At 36.1% G+C, this 16,772-nt stretch overlaps 1 protein-coding gene across 1 annotated transcript in view; it reads left to right on the top strand.

Moving 5' to 3' along the window:
• CBLB (Cbl proto-oncogene B, E3 ubiquitin protein ligase) overlaps positions 1-16,772 on the top strand; it is a 129,350-nt gene that overhangs the window by 81,804 nt on the left and 30,774 nt on the right. The window contains 5 exon segments of the mRNA XM_009321370.1: positions 1-43; positions 2,444-2,581; positions 4,133-4,220; positions 6,572-6,703; positions 10,599-10,802. The exon segment at positions 1-43 is cut by the window's left edge and continues 24 nt beyond it. Coding sequence (XP_009319645.1) covers positions 1-43; positions 2,444-2,581; positions 4,133-4,220; positions 6,572-6,703; positions 10,599-10,802 — 605 coding nt within the window.

Raw genomic sequence — 16,772 nt, 5'->3', positions numbered from 1 at the left:
AAGTAAAAGCGAGGTTGCAAAAATACAGCACTAAGCCTGGGAGGTGAGAGGTTTTGCTGATTATTGCTTTCCAAATAAACTTGCAGTCTCAGAAGCTACATAATTATTCTAGGTTCATACTTCTATATTGCGTGATACTTGCACTCACTGCAATATTGAAGGAGTGAATTTTTGGCTTTTTTTTTTTTTTGTAACAGAGTGAATCAGAGAAGTAGTAGGTATTTTTTTTATATTTGTGATTTTATTTATATCAAAATGTATTTTTAAAAATAGTTCAATACTGAAGCTTAGAACTCCACGTTAAAAAAATGCTGACCTTTCAGATTTTAAGACATAGGAATTTTGTAACCATGATCTGGTTTTTACACCATAATTCTTCTACAGTGCTATGAAGCAAAAAAATACTGTATTAGCACACAAAAGTCTAAATAAGTACAAATAAACAGGAAAAAAAATTGAAATTACATTGCTTTTCCTTTCTTCTTCTGAATTAGGTACAACACGCAATGCATTCTTGAAAAGCATATTTGAAAATATAATTTGCTTTTCAAAATTTGCATTGAATTGTTGCTTAATAGTAAAGTAAAAATCATCTTAACATCTTTCATGGTAGCACATTTAAATTATGAATTTAATCAGTGCTTGTGTGTTCCTTTTATGTTCATTTTTTTTTTCTTTGCCAGTAATGATTCTATATCACAAACTCTGCACCTAGAAAAGGAATCTGTCAGACTAAATATCATGACTTGTAGAGTTTTTAAATAATTTCTATGTGGTGCTATACATACTGAATTATTCAAACTGAACTTTTACTGTTTATGCCACTTCTGTTGTCCTATTTTTTTCTTCAATCAGATTGGAGAAATAAAAATTCATTAATGGATTTAATCCTATATTAGTTAACTTTTATTTTGCTAGTTTTACCTTTCAGTTATGAAGCTTTTTTCCCTAATGTCTAGTTGTCGAACCTTGCTGCAGCATTGCATGTATATACATCGTTAAAAGTGTATCATTTTGAAACTTGTTAGAGAAGTCTAGCAACAGTTGTACCCGTATTCTGTACTTGGTTTCTGTTGATTTTTAGCAAACAATATGCTGTATCTTATTAAGTTACATGACTGATCAAGTGCATATATACAAGAATCTTGTGGTTCCAGTAGAATTACATTGATTTTTAGCTTGGCACTCATGAACACTGCTATGGAAGTCAGATAACTACCTTGATTTTGAGACTAGTTGCTATACTTAGTATTTTCTCTATTATTGATTCTGATTCTGTGATTATAAAAGAGAAGTAATAGAGAAGTTATCCAAAGTTGCCTTTATGTTCCTTGTAAATAGAGAGTTAGTTTTAAGATAACTTTCTATTGCGTATCAGAAAATGACTTTCTGAATTGCTTAAGTGAAATGCTGGAGTGTGAAGAGGAGATATGAAGTGAAATTGCTTCTTTAATCTGTCCAAAACATCCTGGAAATTACAAGATTCTGTTCAAATGAATAGTTACTACTTCGATGTAATGTTGGCCCTATTAAAGGTTGTAAGAGCTATGCCAAACTTCAGGGAGGCTAAGATTTCTCATTTTAAACAGTTTGAAAAGAAATAAAATATTGATGTATAATTAAGAAAAGCTGCTCTGTAACACAAAATTGAGTTTGTGGTATTTCACTGTGGGATGCTTTTCGGAATGAGGTTTTTGCATATGAGATGGTGTCTGACATGAAAGGGACTACAGTTTTTAGTAGGAAGAACTAAACATGCCCGATACTATTGCCTATAATCTTCCTTTTCCTCCTACTGTGCTCTCTGTCTGCCTTATGTATACTCCCAGCTATCACCTGTAACACAGAAGTATTTAAATTTAAGTCCAGCTGGGTTGGTACTGTCTGGTATTTTCTGAAGTAGAAGTGATGTTTCTTCTGTCCTGTTCACCTCCTCTGGTACACACAAAATTAACATTGCTAGTAGAGCAGTTTTTATTATTCATCATTCACATTTCTGTTGCATCTAGAGATGCTTTATATTTCCCCTTCCATTCGTTCAGGTTATTGGCCTGTGTATGCACAAAAGGTGTATGTTGTAGCTACGGAGACTTGATAACATAATACACTGTTCTTGAAGAGGTTTATGGGCATGTCTAAATGTACGTAACAGGACTATTCACAGTGAATGTGCAGCTTTCACTTTGAGAACTAAAAAGCAAGCAAACGAAAAGTTAGGGGTAGGGTGCTACTGTTACCTTATTTCTGCCCATAAGGAACTGACAGCATAAAAGACGCAGGTTTATCTAAGGTTATACAAAGAACACATGGCAAAATTGGGAATCTGACCCAAATCTTCAGAGTCCTAATTCAGTGTCTTAACCAGAGGCCATCCTTGCTCTCTTCACTTGTTTTGCTGAACTCCGATTAACACTGACTATTTATTCAACCTGTTTTTACCAAGCTACATTTTCAGACTGAGTTGCACTCGCTTGGGACAGTGGGCCATTGGATATGTGACTGGTGATGGGAACATACTGCAGACCATACCTCACAATAAGCCTCTGTTTCAAGCTTTGATTGATGGCAGCCGGGAAGGATTGTAAGTACAAATTCCTAGAGTCACCATAGCTAGGAAATCCTGACTTCCTTGTTCTTCTAATGCTTATATGGGGAGTTATCTTTACAACAGAGAATCTGGATATGGTGTTTAGCATTGCTTCGGAGTTTAAGGACCATCCCTTTTATTCATTTGAAAAACACTTGTTTCCAGGTAATTCCATTAACCACAGTTAACCAAAGCCATATCTCATAGCGGATAAATTCCAGGAGAAAATAAAATCGGGCAGCTGTCACATTGACTCCTTCCCCACCCCCCATAAGAGTCCCAAATGCACTTAAGCTTATTGAACAATAACTACTGCCAGTTACTCATGTGTCTAACTCTGGACAATGATCTGAAAGCTATGTAATTGTTTTTTTATATATTGTGCAGCCAGAACATTTTCCAGGTTCTAATAGTTTACTGAAAAGATTTATAATTATAAGACAGTGTAAGTTTATAGGAAAAAGTAGTACATTTTTACTAGATTGGCTGAAGTAACAGGCAAACTTTTGGTGTCAGAATCTTTTCACTGGGATACATGTTTTGATATATCCATATGGTCATAATGGAAAAAAAAAAAGGGAAAATTGATCAATTCTCAAAAAAAGATTGAGAAACCCTTTACAATCTTGCAATTTTTCTCAGTCCTGTGCGGTCCAGTAATTTTTTTTCCACGTATGATGATTTCATACCTGTAATAAAAACCACCGTTATAATGGTAGTGTTTCTACTTGACAAAAACTGAGCAAAGAAAAACTAGAGCTGAGAATATTTAATGCAGAATGAAGTTTTTGTACCCTACGTAAATATAATTTTCTCAGTGTGACTTAACAACATGACTTTCAAGAAACTGTTTCCAAGTTAGAGGTAACATAAATCTGAATATAGAACAACTTAGGGTCTCTGTAGTATCATTTAACCTATTATTAATTTCCCACGGGATTGAAATGCCTCCATCAGTTCTTGCTTAAAGTCTAGTCTGCGTCTTGGATTCCCAGTGTAGATTCTTGTCATAATATACACAGATTTATATACATCATAATATACACAGATATACACATATATAATATTATGACATATATAAACATTATATATATCATGATATACACAAATGTGTGTTACCTTCTATTCCGCTCCATTACTTGAAGTAGCCTATAGAGTCACCGAGCGTGATGCTCACAGTGGAGAGATCGCTAGGAACATATGCAAGTATAAGCTCACTGTGAATTGAAGCTCTAAAATAATATTCTGTTGAGCTACCCCCAGAAAGTTATCTGCTAATCAAAGCTCAGATGTATTCTGGTGATAGCTATGCATGTGAGGTCAAAATCTTTCCTGTGCTTTTATAAATAGAGTTGAGCATGTGTCAAAATGCATATGTAGCAATTCAGTTGCACCCAAAAGATAAGAAAGATGCCTGAGGAAAGATGATGAATTTTAGTTAATGTCTACTGTAACTTATTCTGCCCCTTTGAAATTTCATAGGTATTATTTAGCTAATAAAGCTAAAGAACTGTGCATATTTATAACAATCTTCTTGTGATGCAGCTATCTGTTCCCAGATGGACGAAGTTATAATCCTGATTTGACAGGATTGTGTGAACCCACACCACATGATCACATAAAAGTCACACAGGTATGTTGCAGAGTTTGTCTGCTATTTTGTAATCTTCACTTCCCTTAGTATCTCATCTAGCAGTGATAATAAGCTTTTATTAAAATGTGAGAAATAAATTCATAAAAGTGAAAATATGTTGTTTGTAGAAGGGCTTAGATGAAGAAAAGGATAATAATCCTTTAAACTCTAGAGCTGATGGTGATGCAGATGGCATGTCTTGGAAAGTTTTGTTTATTCTAAGCCTCTTCCAAGTGAGAGATGTGTTAACGGTTATTAAAGATTTTTCTGATATTTACGTTACAGGTTTATATAGCTTCATTTTTCCTTGCTACTAGCAGATGGGAATACAGAAATAAAATCAAGATCAAATGTTAGTTTTGAAGCCTGAATAGGAATGGTACAGTTTGTTGACAGGTCCAGGAGGAAAAGTATAGTTCACATGTCCCCAGGATACCGGTTCCAGGGTGCCTCTCCTTTCTTCTTCGTCTGTTGCGCAAATTAAAAGAGAGATCAGGGAAAAGCAACAGAAATAATTAAGTGCCTAAAGGGAGTCACTTTCCAGAGAAAATTAGAATATCTAGATGTGTTTGTAGTCTTGTTAAGTGATGATGTGATAAACTGATGTGCAGATATTTGATACTCAAGTAATAGGAGGTAGCCACCACAAGACAAATGCTTGATTAAAAATGGTGCTGAAATTAACACTAGAAGGTTAAGGTATACTGTGTAGAGCATTTTTCCTGACAAAAGCATCTGGAAGACTTGAGGATATGTTCAAGGAAAGACATCAGACTAGATACAAGCCATGCTATTTCAGATGGTCTTCCATTTCTTCAGAGCAGACTGGATGACCTGCTGAATCTTCTGTAATTCTGAGTGCTCCATGTGCATTCCACCTCCAGAAATATTTTAGAAAAGAAGTATTCATTACCATCTATGGTATTATCAGGAATACCATTATGAAAATATCTGTTTCCTAAGTAAGAGGATTCCTGAAAACAATTACCTGAAGAAAGTCTGAGTACTTCCACTTGCCTGACTTTCCTCTTTTCCCTCCAGTCTTAAAATAGTAATGGAAGAGTAATGCAGAGATATCAGATATTTGTGTTGCACAGAATGATTTTCTAGCCCCATATCCTTTCTTTTCCTCAAGGAAAGGAAAAGCAGCTTAGACATTCTCAGTGATTACCTTGTTCTCCACAAGCCAATCATGTTGTATTTTGAATTCACTGAATCAATCCAGTTGCTTCTGAACTTGTAGTTATGAGGATACCATTAGTTAATTCTGATGGTAATTCAACAGAGTCTGAACTATGTGAATGCTGCCTTAAATAATATATAACTGCAGTAGTTTAAAGCTGTCACTAGAGCTGCTTTATACTATGAAAAGATGGTATAAAGTGACTGCAGGGCTAGATTGCTGCAGATGGATTCTTTGCGAGAGCTCCATCATAAGCGTCTTTACTACATACATACTACAGCTGCAGATACGAGCTGCCTCTTTTATTTTCTCTTTTTCTGAGCCTCATGTCCCCTCCCTTTACTCAGCAGTAGCTGCTTATTTTCCTGCAAGCTGGATTCTACTTATTTCAAGCTTTCAAAATTTGTTTTTTCAAGATTAAAAAAGCTTTATTTCTACACAAATGCATTTGATTGCCAGTTCCCCAACAATACCTAATTCTAGAAAACTGTTCTGGACTCAAGTTTTATCTATCATTTATTTCTCCTGAAGGTGTTCTTATACCTTCCTGTCAGTCTTGTAAGGATACAAAGAACTGAATGATCTTGTGCCTGACTGTTGCCATGTTATCCTGGGGGGTATTCTTGCCATACTTCCTTCACAAGGGTTGTTTACTTCAGTTAACCATACTACCTTACTACATCCTTGCTGTAGGTAGAAAGCCCTCTTGCTTGTCAATTTTCAGTCCAATAACTTTTATTAGTCCTAAACTCATACCTAGAAAACGAAATCCCAATTTTCTTCCCATTCATCACTTAATTTCTCACTTACAACTATATGTTCATTATCTTCCTCTTAACTGCAACCAAGAAAAAGCAGGATGTATACCTTGCATAGTAGTTACATGTGAGAAGTCTGTGGAAAACCCAATAGGCACAGATATTTTAAACTTTTTTTGTAGTGTGTATTGTAATATATCATAGGTTTGAAGAAGCAAAAAAGTAAGCTGTTTCAGCAACCTTAGTGTGGCTTTTAAATAGATCAGTAGCAATAGTTTCCTTGACTAATAAGTAAAGTGGGTTGGAAAACAGGGGACTTGGAGAAATGTTTGTCGCTACTGGTGCTTAAGAATATTCTTTCTGAACAAATCACAGTAAAGAAATAATCATTTGACTTTCTTTTGTTACAGGAGCAGTATGAATTGTACTGTGAAATGGGTTCCACTTTTCAGCTGTGTAAAATCTGTGCAGAGAATGACAAGGATGTGAAGATAGAGCCTTGTGGACACCTCATGTGCACTTCTTGTCTTACAGCGTGGCAGGTACTCTCATAGTTCAGTTAGTGGAGAAGAGGGTGGATTTCTCTGTTACATCCCTGTTTACAGTGTGGGTATATGTTTACTTTTCCAGGTACTCAGTAAGAGGGTTCAAGGACATATATATTTAAAATGATAAACTTTTTCATTTTGTGGACCAACATCTGTGAAAAATAAAGTTCCAGGAGTCATTAAAATCTGGACTTGTAGGCTTGCCAAGGCCATTTGCTGACTGCTGCTAAGTGGAAACTATTTCCTGAGCACAGTATCTACTCAGGCAGTGAAAGCGGGGCATTTGGTGCCAATTCAGCCACCCAGGTCACTTCATGATGTATTCAAAAGGCATGAAGGGGACAGGTAGCAGCTGTGAGTGGATAAGTGACTAGACAGCATTTTATAAGGAGACAGGATGTCTTTGGTGAGAGAAGGATTCAATCAGTAGTACAAGTCATGAAATGGCTTGTGGAAAAATAAGCTTAAGATTCTTGTGTTTCATGTTAATAACATGTAAAGCACTAAACCACCTAGCTGTAGACGGTTGTTGCGGTAAGAGATTGAATGGAGGGGAAACTCTAATCTCTCAACGTCGTTTACAGAATATCGCAAAAAACGCAGAGACTTCCTGGTGACGCAGGTGGGTGTGTTTTGTCCATCTTGTTCATGGACATACCAGTCTGTGGGAAAAGGGAGGACAGGTACCTCTAGTTCAGCGCAGTTAACAAGCATTTGACTTAAAAATTAAAATCAAAAGCAGAGGTCATTCCTCTCTACAAGTTCAGACTTTACCCTAGTAGGTGCTTCTCAAACTGAATCAATTCTGCCTCCTTCTCTCTGCCCCTTTCTTCTTTCGTATCTATATTTCGTGAGGAGAAGTAATGGTCATCCCATTCTCAGGCAGGACTCTGTTCCACAGTTAGGCACCAGTCTTTGGTTACAAATGTAGTGAGAAGAGTAAAAAGAATCCTTGACTCTAGTCCATTTTTGACCTGGTTTTAAATGAGTTCATCTCAGTTAATGAGTTTTCATTCTTGTGTTTGAGATATGAATTATAGTACTATAGTTTTTCTTTTCAAATTCCTAATTAAGAAATCATCGTTGGCAAGCCAACACGATGTATCAGAAGTATCATTTGAGTTTTTCTTCCATTAGCAATAAAGCTAGCTGAAAAGAGTATTCTCAGTTTCCGATTTTGTGTTCTTTCTGAAATTTGAGTTTGATGCGCCAAACACAAATCTTTCAAATTGCCCACAGATCAGAAATTCTGAGAAAATTCCATTTTAGACATACCCAAATGAGAATATTTATTTCACGACTAAGCAGCTGCTGAGCTGGAACAATATTTCTCATTTCAGGAGTACCCTTTCTCTGTTCTTACCAGTTTCATTCTGAATGACAAACATAGAGGTCTGACTATGTTAATCTTGACTTAAAAAAATTCTGAGGTCTGGAGCCTTTTTTTTTTTTTTTTCCCCTCCCTGCTTAGCTGAAAGGACTAAGCCAAAGGACTGACATCGTTGTACTTTTGATTGTCGGGTGTCGCGTAGCATGGTAGCAGCATGTTCCAGTGTTGTGCCAGTGATGTGCTCTGAATCTGGAGACTTTGAGAAGCTAAGGTCCTCAGTACTTTGGCCAATGGCTAGGGATTCAGGAAGAGGACAACAAAGCATTTTAGGCTCAGAGAACTGACATGTTTGAAAACATCAAGCTTCATCAGAACATTGCAACCAGCTGTAATTGGCCAGGTACATTTCGGACTTCATTACAAATTTAACTTTTGTATAATTAGTGAGGCAATGAAGAAATATTACACTGTAACAGCATCAGCTGTTGCGAGCTTCTGCTGGGCTAGCGTTTAATTGGCAGCATAATGGCTCATTAGACATGCCTCAAGAGGTCCAATACAGATGTTTTCACTAAGTAGAAAAAAATTGAGTAAGCAACATCAGATCTGCATAGAATACTAAGGATGATTCAGAGTTGTTCACCTTTATGGAGATCAGTCTCTCAAATAAGACTTGGTTTAACTGTTTCCTTTTTGTATTATGCAGCAGGAGTAAAATGTCATTTTCTTCCACAGAAATCTGTTCTTGTCTAAAAACTACATGTCTGGACTTGCTTCTAAAAGCATACGGGCATATATGCTGCATTGTAAGGTTCACAGTAGCTACTCTCTCAATGTTCTAAATAACCTTTCTGTGGGCATGGACAAACGTGTGTTTTCCTATAGGCATCTTGGATCTCAGTTTTAATTTCTCAGTTGTATTCATACTGTTGAATACAAGTCTCTGCTGCTGTGATTGGTTACCCAATATATTTTGGTGAACTTGGTGCTTTTGAAAAGAAAGGAAGGAAACTGCTAGTACAGACCTATTTGACCACACAGATAAAAGAAAGCCTTGAAAATGAAAAGCTGTGTGCCTCATCTGTAAGTCTGTTTTTAGAAAATGAAACTGTAAAGAATTGTATGACTAAGGGAGGACTTCTGTTCACTTGACAGTGATTACCTCAGTAGGTCCATATAATTTGGAGGTGCTCTTTGAGGTAGTAAGTGATGTTGACTAGTCCTTTGTAATTAGGATGCAAGGCTACCAGAAGTGGATTACATATATCTTTCTGTACAAAATGAAAATCCAGTACTAACCATGCAAATAGACATGACTGTTGTCAGGAGACATCATTTATAGTTATCTGGCCTTGGGATACAGGTCTTCCACAAACTGTAAAATCATCTTTCAGTTTAGTAAGACTGGCAAGTGTCAAGATAAAAATAATGCTATAAAAAAAGTAAAGCTGTCCTTGCATCTAAGAAATCAAAAAGCTATGCCTGTTTGATGATATTTCAGGATAGGTAGGTTGTTTAGAATTAATTTTGGTGTTCATATCTTTAGCTGTCTGTCTACCTGACTGCAAATATGACACAATGTGATTTGTGAATTCAGATTGAATTATCTTGATCTCGCAAAGCTTCAGGGCTCTTTTGGGTATGGGTTTTTGTTTTTTTTTTTTTTTTTAATTCAAATCTACATTGTGCCTCTTGATAGAAAAAATTCTTTAAGTGCTTGAAAGACTTCTCTCTGATATTTTTGTTCATTAGTAGTCCGAAATCTGCTTTAAAGGCTTTTTGATTACTTCTGACGAGGAAAAAAAATATTTCTGAAATGAGTAAAAGGAATGGAAATATGGCTGAAAATCATTTAACTCACTATACCACTTAGAAATTAAAATTCAACTAATTCTTGTTTCTGATAACATGTGAAAATAGTTCCTTGTTTTACATAATTTATTGAAAGTGTAGTAAAGTCCTGGTTTGTTACTTGAAACATGTCAAAAAATGTTTATAGCTTTAGACGTTCTCTATGCATGTCACTGAATGATGTTAATGTTGCAGCCATGATGGACTGTATATATGTTCTTCACAGAATAAGAGCTGCATGCCCTAAAGCTCATCTGCATTTTCTAACTTAAAATGAAAAATAAATACTTTATGTTTAATATAAAAGATATAGAATAAAATGCATTATCTCTGTCTACACACCTCGCCTTCTTTCCTCTGAAGAAAGAGGAAAATTATAATCCTAAAAGGCAAGGTGTTACTTCCTGACCTGTAACACTAGGACAATTACAATTTTGGTGCTTTGTAGAGATAATGGTTGCATTTCGATTAGTTATTTTTAAGTGAAGCTTAATCTTTTGAAGAGAGACAGCTTTAAAAGTGCAGTCTTTTTACCATTTACTATAGTTAAATATCTATGAATCTGTTTCCTGTTCACTCAGTGCTTCTTTACAAGCTCTTAGAGACCTATTAAGGGCAGTTTTGTGTAGAAAGATGCAAGACCTACTTTTTAAACTGTTTCTATTTTTTATTTTTAAAATTTTATGTACTTTTTTTGTCTTGTTGTAGGAATCTGATGGCCAAGGCTGTCCCTTCTGCCGCTGTGAAATCAAAGGAACTGAACCAATCATTGTGGATCCGTTTGATCCAAGGGATGAAAACTCCAGGTGCTGCAGTATTATTGATAGCTTTAGTATGCCCATGTTGGACTTGGATGACGATGATGATAGAGAAGAGTCTTTAATGATGAATCGTTTGGCTTCAGTCCGAAAGGTAAATTTTCAAATACTGTACAACAGATAAAGCTATATGTTTGTAAATGAAGCTTCCTGTAACTTTAAACAGTGAGGGGTTGCACTTCATGCTCTAGGTTTCAGCAACTCACTGAACAGTTCTCGGGTTGAAAAAGCAAAATGCATCAATATTGCAGCAATAATACTGAAGTTGAATAGGAGAAAAAAAAATTCCAGATTCTCAGCTGATATGAACTGAATTAACTCTGTTTATAATGGAGGAAGCATGAGTTTGCACCAGCTGAGACCCTAATCCAAAGTATGCTGTATGGACAATTCCCTGAACTTTTATTTGTAAGGAACAAAAAATTTCATCTATACAGAATATATTATTAGTTTTCTGCACGTGTGTATACACATGCACAGAATGTTTTAGGATTAACCTTGAGTTTCTAAATAGGTTATGAATATTACTGCTTTGTAAAGGTGACTTGGAACACAATTTGTATTGCACACAAGTAGCTTTTAATCATGTGTCATGTGAGTTGTCTATGGTGGTTTTTTTTCTGTATTTTTAGTATTAGGTACTTTTAGCGGGAAAAGCGTATCTGAGATTATTCATAGTGACTTTGTGTTTTGGGATGTTGTCTGTTCTGAAAGTGCTCTATGTTAAATTCTGGGATCTTTCTTTGGTCACAGGAGATTTTGTCACTGATAAATAAGCACTATCATTAACAAAAGTTTGTTTTATGTTGGTAGTTTTCACTACTATGTTTCAGTCTGGAATAGATATTGTCATAGGCCATGTAACACTGATTTTTACAGTGCATTTTCTATATTTTACCTTTTACTAAGGTCATCTAGGTTGAATAGTTGCCTTGGAATTAATTCTGTAATGTCTTACTCTTCCATTTCCTTACTGTTGTATTGTTTTAAAAAAAAAAGTTTGACCCTCATATCTGAGAGTATCTGTCAGTTAATATGCATACTTCTGATATCCTTCCTAACCTCTTAAGTCATATGAATCATTCCTGTGTTGTGTATGTAATACAACACAGCCTACTCTTGGGAACAGTTTATCCTTCCTGCTTGGACTTAAATTGCAGTCTGCAGCCTGACCTCTGTGAGATAGCCTTGAATTGATGGGCTTTTACAACACTATCACTTCCATGATAAGGCAAAAATGCATTATGCTTTTATCAAAAGAAGGAACAATAGGCTTTACTATAAGGAGTCTTGTTTTCAGTATCCACCAAGTGCTTGAGTGCTTTGGTGCTTGCTGTTTTTATGTCATTAATTTCATTGTTCAGTGAAAGAAACCTACTAATTATCCCTGAAATTTAGAAACAGCTTTTTCCACTCTTCGTTAGTCTCTTGAAGTCCTTGCTTGGAAATGTTGAATTATCAGGTCATTCAGTGATTTTTCAGCTGCTGTTTTCTTCTTAAAACTGTTACCAATGGTTGTACAGTGATGCTCTTAGCCACGCTGTCTGTGTGGACTATGGCATTATTTCTATACACTTTTTGTTAGTAATGCCTTCATCAGCCTCGTCTATTTCTTTTAATCATTATTTATTTTTCCTGCTAAACAGTGTTTCTTCAGAGCCTGCTAGAAGAAATTCTTTTTTTCCTCTATGACATTATGTAGGATTTTACCCTTTTTGAATTTTTCTTCTGTTTCTTGTTAATGCTGTTAATATGAACATGATACTGCATAATGGCTGTGTTGTAGTCATTTGATTTGTTGAAACAATGGAAGTTAGATGACAAAGACAGTAATTTAGTTCTTGCAGCCAACCTGCTAATACTGTTATTACTTTGTAATCCCAGTGAAAAAAATTTTCAATTCTTATTTTATTGCAAGGATTGTCATCTGCTTTCTCAGCGTAAAATCCCTGAAAATCAAATGGGCTGATTTTGTCTCAAATCACCTGGCTAGAACACATGGTATTACTGAGAAAATAATCTTGTGGCATATCTGGCTAATAATGAGCTGGGAGATGTTAAACTTGCTAGAAGAGGAAAGTTCCAGGGACATGAAGTCCTAATGGAAGTGACTGCAGGGCTTCAGGATGTGTTGTGGAAATACTCAAATCGATCGTTACTGTCCTGAAAGCCTTGTGGGAGGGGCACTGTTAAAATGTTTCTAAGCTGTTACTACCAGTTTTCACTATCTTTGGGACTTGTGCTTGGAAATATATTCATAATGCAAAGAATAGTTGCAGTAAGCTCATTTTAGAAGCACACACAGTCAGGTTCATCACTGATTAAGGGGCCTGGGTGGGTTTTTAAGTGAGCTATTCTTGACAAAATGAAAAGCTGAAAAACACTTTTTGGAATTGTCATTAAAGTGTAAAGAAGATACAGGTTTTTTAATCACGTGCTGTACCTGTATGAATTATCAACATAAGTTGAATATCAGAAAAATACCAATTCTGCAGTTTATCACTCTGTCTCTGAAGCGTACTCATAAACTGTAAGAGGTATCTGAATTAAATCCCTGAGGGACCTCAGACTTGAAATTGCTTTAAGGAAAAGAATAATCACAAAGCTGCTTACTCATTCTTTAATGGAATGAGTAAATGGATACACTTTAAGAAAAATGAATCATTCTTGCTAGGTGTTGTGTATGAGTCAGCAGCAGATCAGCTGTAACAGAGGCTTTAGAGAAATCCACTGCAATTAGTCTGTTTATCTGCCTCATCAAGCAGCTTATTTTTTTTAATTTCCAAACTGTCTTCAGATATTTCTTTATGAAAGAAAGATGAAAAGCGGTGCCAAAACCTCTGTTAATTGTCTCATCGCTGAGAAATTTCTAGCCCCATGGTATCAGATTAGCTAATGCAGTTATTGCCTGAAGTGTTCCTTTTCTCAGCTCTGTACCATTTGTGCTAGCCAAGCACAACATTATGAAATGCACATTAAAAAAATGTGCAGATTACAGGCTCAGGTAAATATTAAAAATGGCTTTTTTAATTTTTAAAGAGGGCATTTGAGTTTCTAATAGACTATGTTTATTATTCCATGAAGCTTAATACTCCATTGTCCCATGAATTAAGAGTTATCTGTCACTTTACCTTGTACAAGACGTAACTTGACACACGTCTTTCAAAAAGAAAGAAAGAAAATAAGGAAAATGCATAGTGCAGGAGTTCTTGTTAAGAGCAAATAATTTTGAATTAATAAGTGCTAAGATAATTGTTTGATCCAAGTAATATTACATGAAAACAGAGGAAGGCCCTAGAAGTATAGGAGACTATGAGGTTTTCAATAGCTTAAAGTAAATTAACATTCTCTAAAAACGCTTTCTCTAAAGCTAGATGAAGTTACCTTGTCTGGGGAGTTACTGTCTTCTCTGGAATTAATTTCCTAGCTGTCTGAATGCACCAAAACCTGACTTTGATTCACACTGTTACTTTAAAATAGTTATAGGAAATTGTCAAAGCTGAAAGCCACTGTTTGTTATGATTAGGCTTCTTCCAGCAGATGAGTTAGGTCAAACTTAACAAATCATGACAAAAGACCTTGGTTCTGAAAAATATGGGCGGAGACTATGTTTTTGACTCCTACCCCTCATTTCTATATTATTAAATTACTTTTTTCTGGTAACAAAAAAAGGCATGTATTGCACAGTAATAATGTTTTTAATTTCATCATATAAAATACAAGCATGCGTAAAAAAAGACTTCAAATACGAAGCCAGGTATTCCTTGCCACTGTACATTCTTAACTCATACATACATGTCACTTCCTTCTTGATGGTACACCTCGTTTGTGGGAATTTATTAGAATCATGCCACACAGCAAGAGAGTCCTTAATTGCTTAGTTATTGGTATTTGAAAGAGGCATAAATGCTGGGAGACAGTGTGCCTCCCTTAGTTAAAATGTATTTTACTGGGCTGTGTGGTGCTGACTCTCACAGCCTTAACACCCTCTCCCTCCTTCACACGCATTTTCTTGGGTCAGCAAAAGAAACATCAAATAAAGAACAAACCTGTCTATGTAAAAAATGTTTACAGCCATCAGTGTTAAGTGATGTAACTTTATATCCTCCTACAAATTTTTAGGTCCAGGTTATACCAACCTGTCTATGTCACAACTTATCCTAACAAGAAATAACAAATATGTGAGTTACTCTTGTCCGATTATAAATAAAGAAACTTCAGAGAACTACTGGAAAATGAAAAGTCCACTTCTGGTGTAGGTCTGCTTGGATGTTCTTAAATATCTCATGATGCAATTTATAAATTACTGAGTTCACTCCAGCAGGACACTAACAGTCAGGATGATATTCCTCAGTCAGTCACTTGTTAGGATTTGTGTTGAGTATGCTTCTCATATGTGCCTATCTGACAGAAAAGCATTTGAAGGTAAAACTCTCGATTCAATAGCCCGACTGCTAATATTTCCATCAGAAGAACCTTCACTAGAAATGGTAATCAATGTCAGAAGCAGCCTTATTCTTGAATTCACAACCACTAGGGGCAAACTGATACCAGTATATCCCAGTAATAAATACATCCAATTAAATAACACAAGTGTGGTCTGCTCTGCATTACAATTGCAAAGTAAGTCACAGCTGCTTTTCCCTTGCCAGCAGTCATGCCAACCAGATGAAGTCCATGTTGTTACAAAGGAGTCTGTGTTCTTTTCCTTAATTACATCTTTATTGCACAGGTCTGTGTGTGTTGCAGCAGAGCCTCTTTGTACGCTGAAGGTCTGTCTTCTGTCACTGCCAGTTCATTTGTATTAGTTTGTGTCTTGATTGCTGCTGCACTTGTCCAGTTCTATCATTGCTGCACTTTGCTTGGTTTCATCAAAGTTCATTCTTCATTGGTCTAGGTGATTCTTACTGTAATACTCTTAATGTGGCATATAGCCACCATAGAAGTGATGACATACAGTATTACGTGGTAATTAACCTCATACAATTTAATTCATTGGCTCTTCTCACCCAAAATCAAATCCCCTTGAGGTAAACATCGGACTCCCCCATCCTCCCGCATCACCTACCAATCTCTTCGTCCTTAGGGAGTCTGCCAAAAAGAGTACGTATTATGTACATCTGTTAATGCCCTGGCATCCACATGAAGTGCAGCCATCTTGTTGGCCCAGCTGCCAACAAACATCAAATGATGCAGCTAGACAGGTTGGATGGGGGTGCACAGGAAAAACATGTTTGGTTTTTTTTATAACGGGAATATGGTGGAAATCTGATACTGAATGCTGAAGAAAACCTGTTTGTTGCTGTGGAATATTTTGTTTTGTTTGTTTTATTTTTAGTTTCAGTAGATCTAAACAAGGAATCATAATTCTTAGTTTCTTCCAGCAAAGCATTCTGTCTTCAGCACCAAGCAGTGACATGTCTTAAGCTTCCTTGTAGGGGAGAGAAACTGCTTTTGCTATCAGCTATTTTCCTTTTCTTCCCCCCCCCCCCCCCCCACCCCGTGCCTCATAAGTTATTCTTCAACCTGTTGGCCATCATCAGTTCTCTTTTTGAAATCTCTGGGGCCACAGCATGCTCTGATAGCATTGTGGCTGTAGGCAATAGTAGTTCAGGGGACTGAAAGATTATTTTGCTCTTCTGAAACAAGACATTGATGACAAGCTTAAATTGAAGTCCCTTCACAAGCTTAAGACTTTGAAAAATTTCCATTTCATTTTGGCAGTTGTGATTTACCATTCATGGAATATGGTGGGTAGAGATAGCTAAGTACCAAATATATATGGAACCAGAAGTTTCACATAAATTAGTCTCCTGTTTCAACAGGACTAAAACCATGTCAGGTTCTAAGAAGCTTGAATTTTTAAATAAATTCTCATGTTGTTCTAGTTTTTGTTATTGCCTACTACATATTAGGTGTGTCTTTCAGCAACTTGTTTCCATAAATCTGAAAATAACACCAGTCCCCAGTGGGTTTTAAGTGTGAATATTTCCATGATTTCTTTCTCTGCTGGAGCTGGACTGTTTTTATGGCAGGGGGGAAGAACACTCACATCGCGGAGACA

The sequence above is a fragment of the Pygoscelis adeliae genome, unplaced genomic scaffold (genome assembly GCF_000699105.1).
Source record: "Pygoscelis adeliae isolate BGI_AS28 unplaced genomic scaffold, ASM69910v1 Scaffold363, whole genome shotgun sequence".
NCBI lineage: Eukaryota > Metazoa > Chordata > Aves > Sphenisciformes > Spheniscidae > Pygoscelis > Pygoscelis adeliae.
Note: the sequence above shows the minus strand (reverse complement) of the source record. Positions and strands in the feature narration are given on the sequence as shown.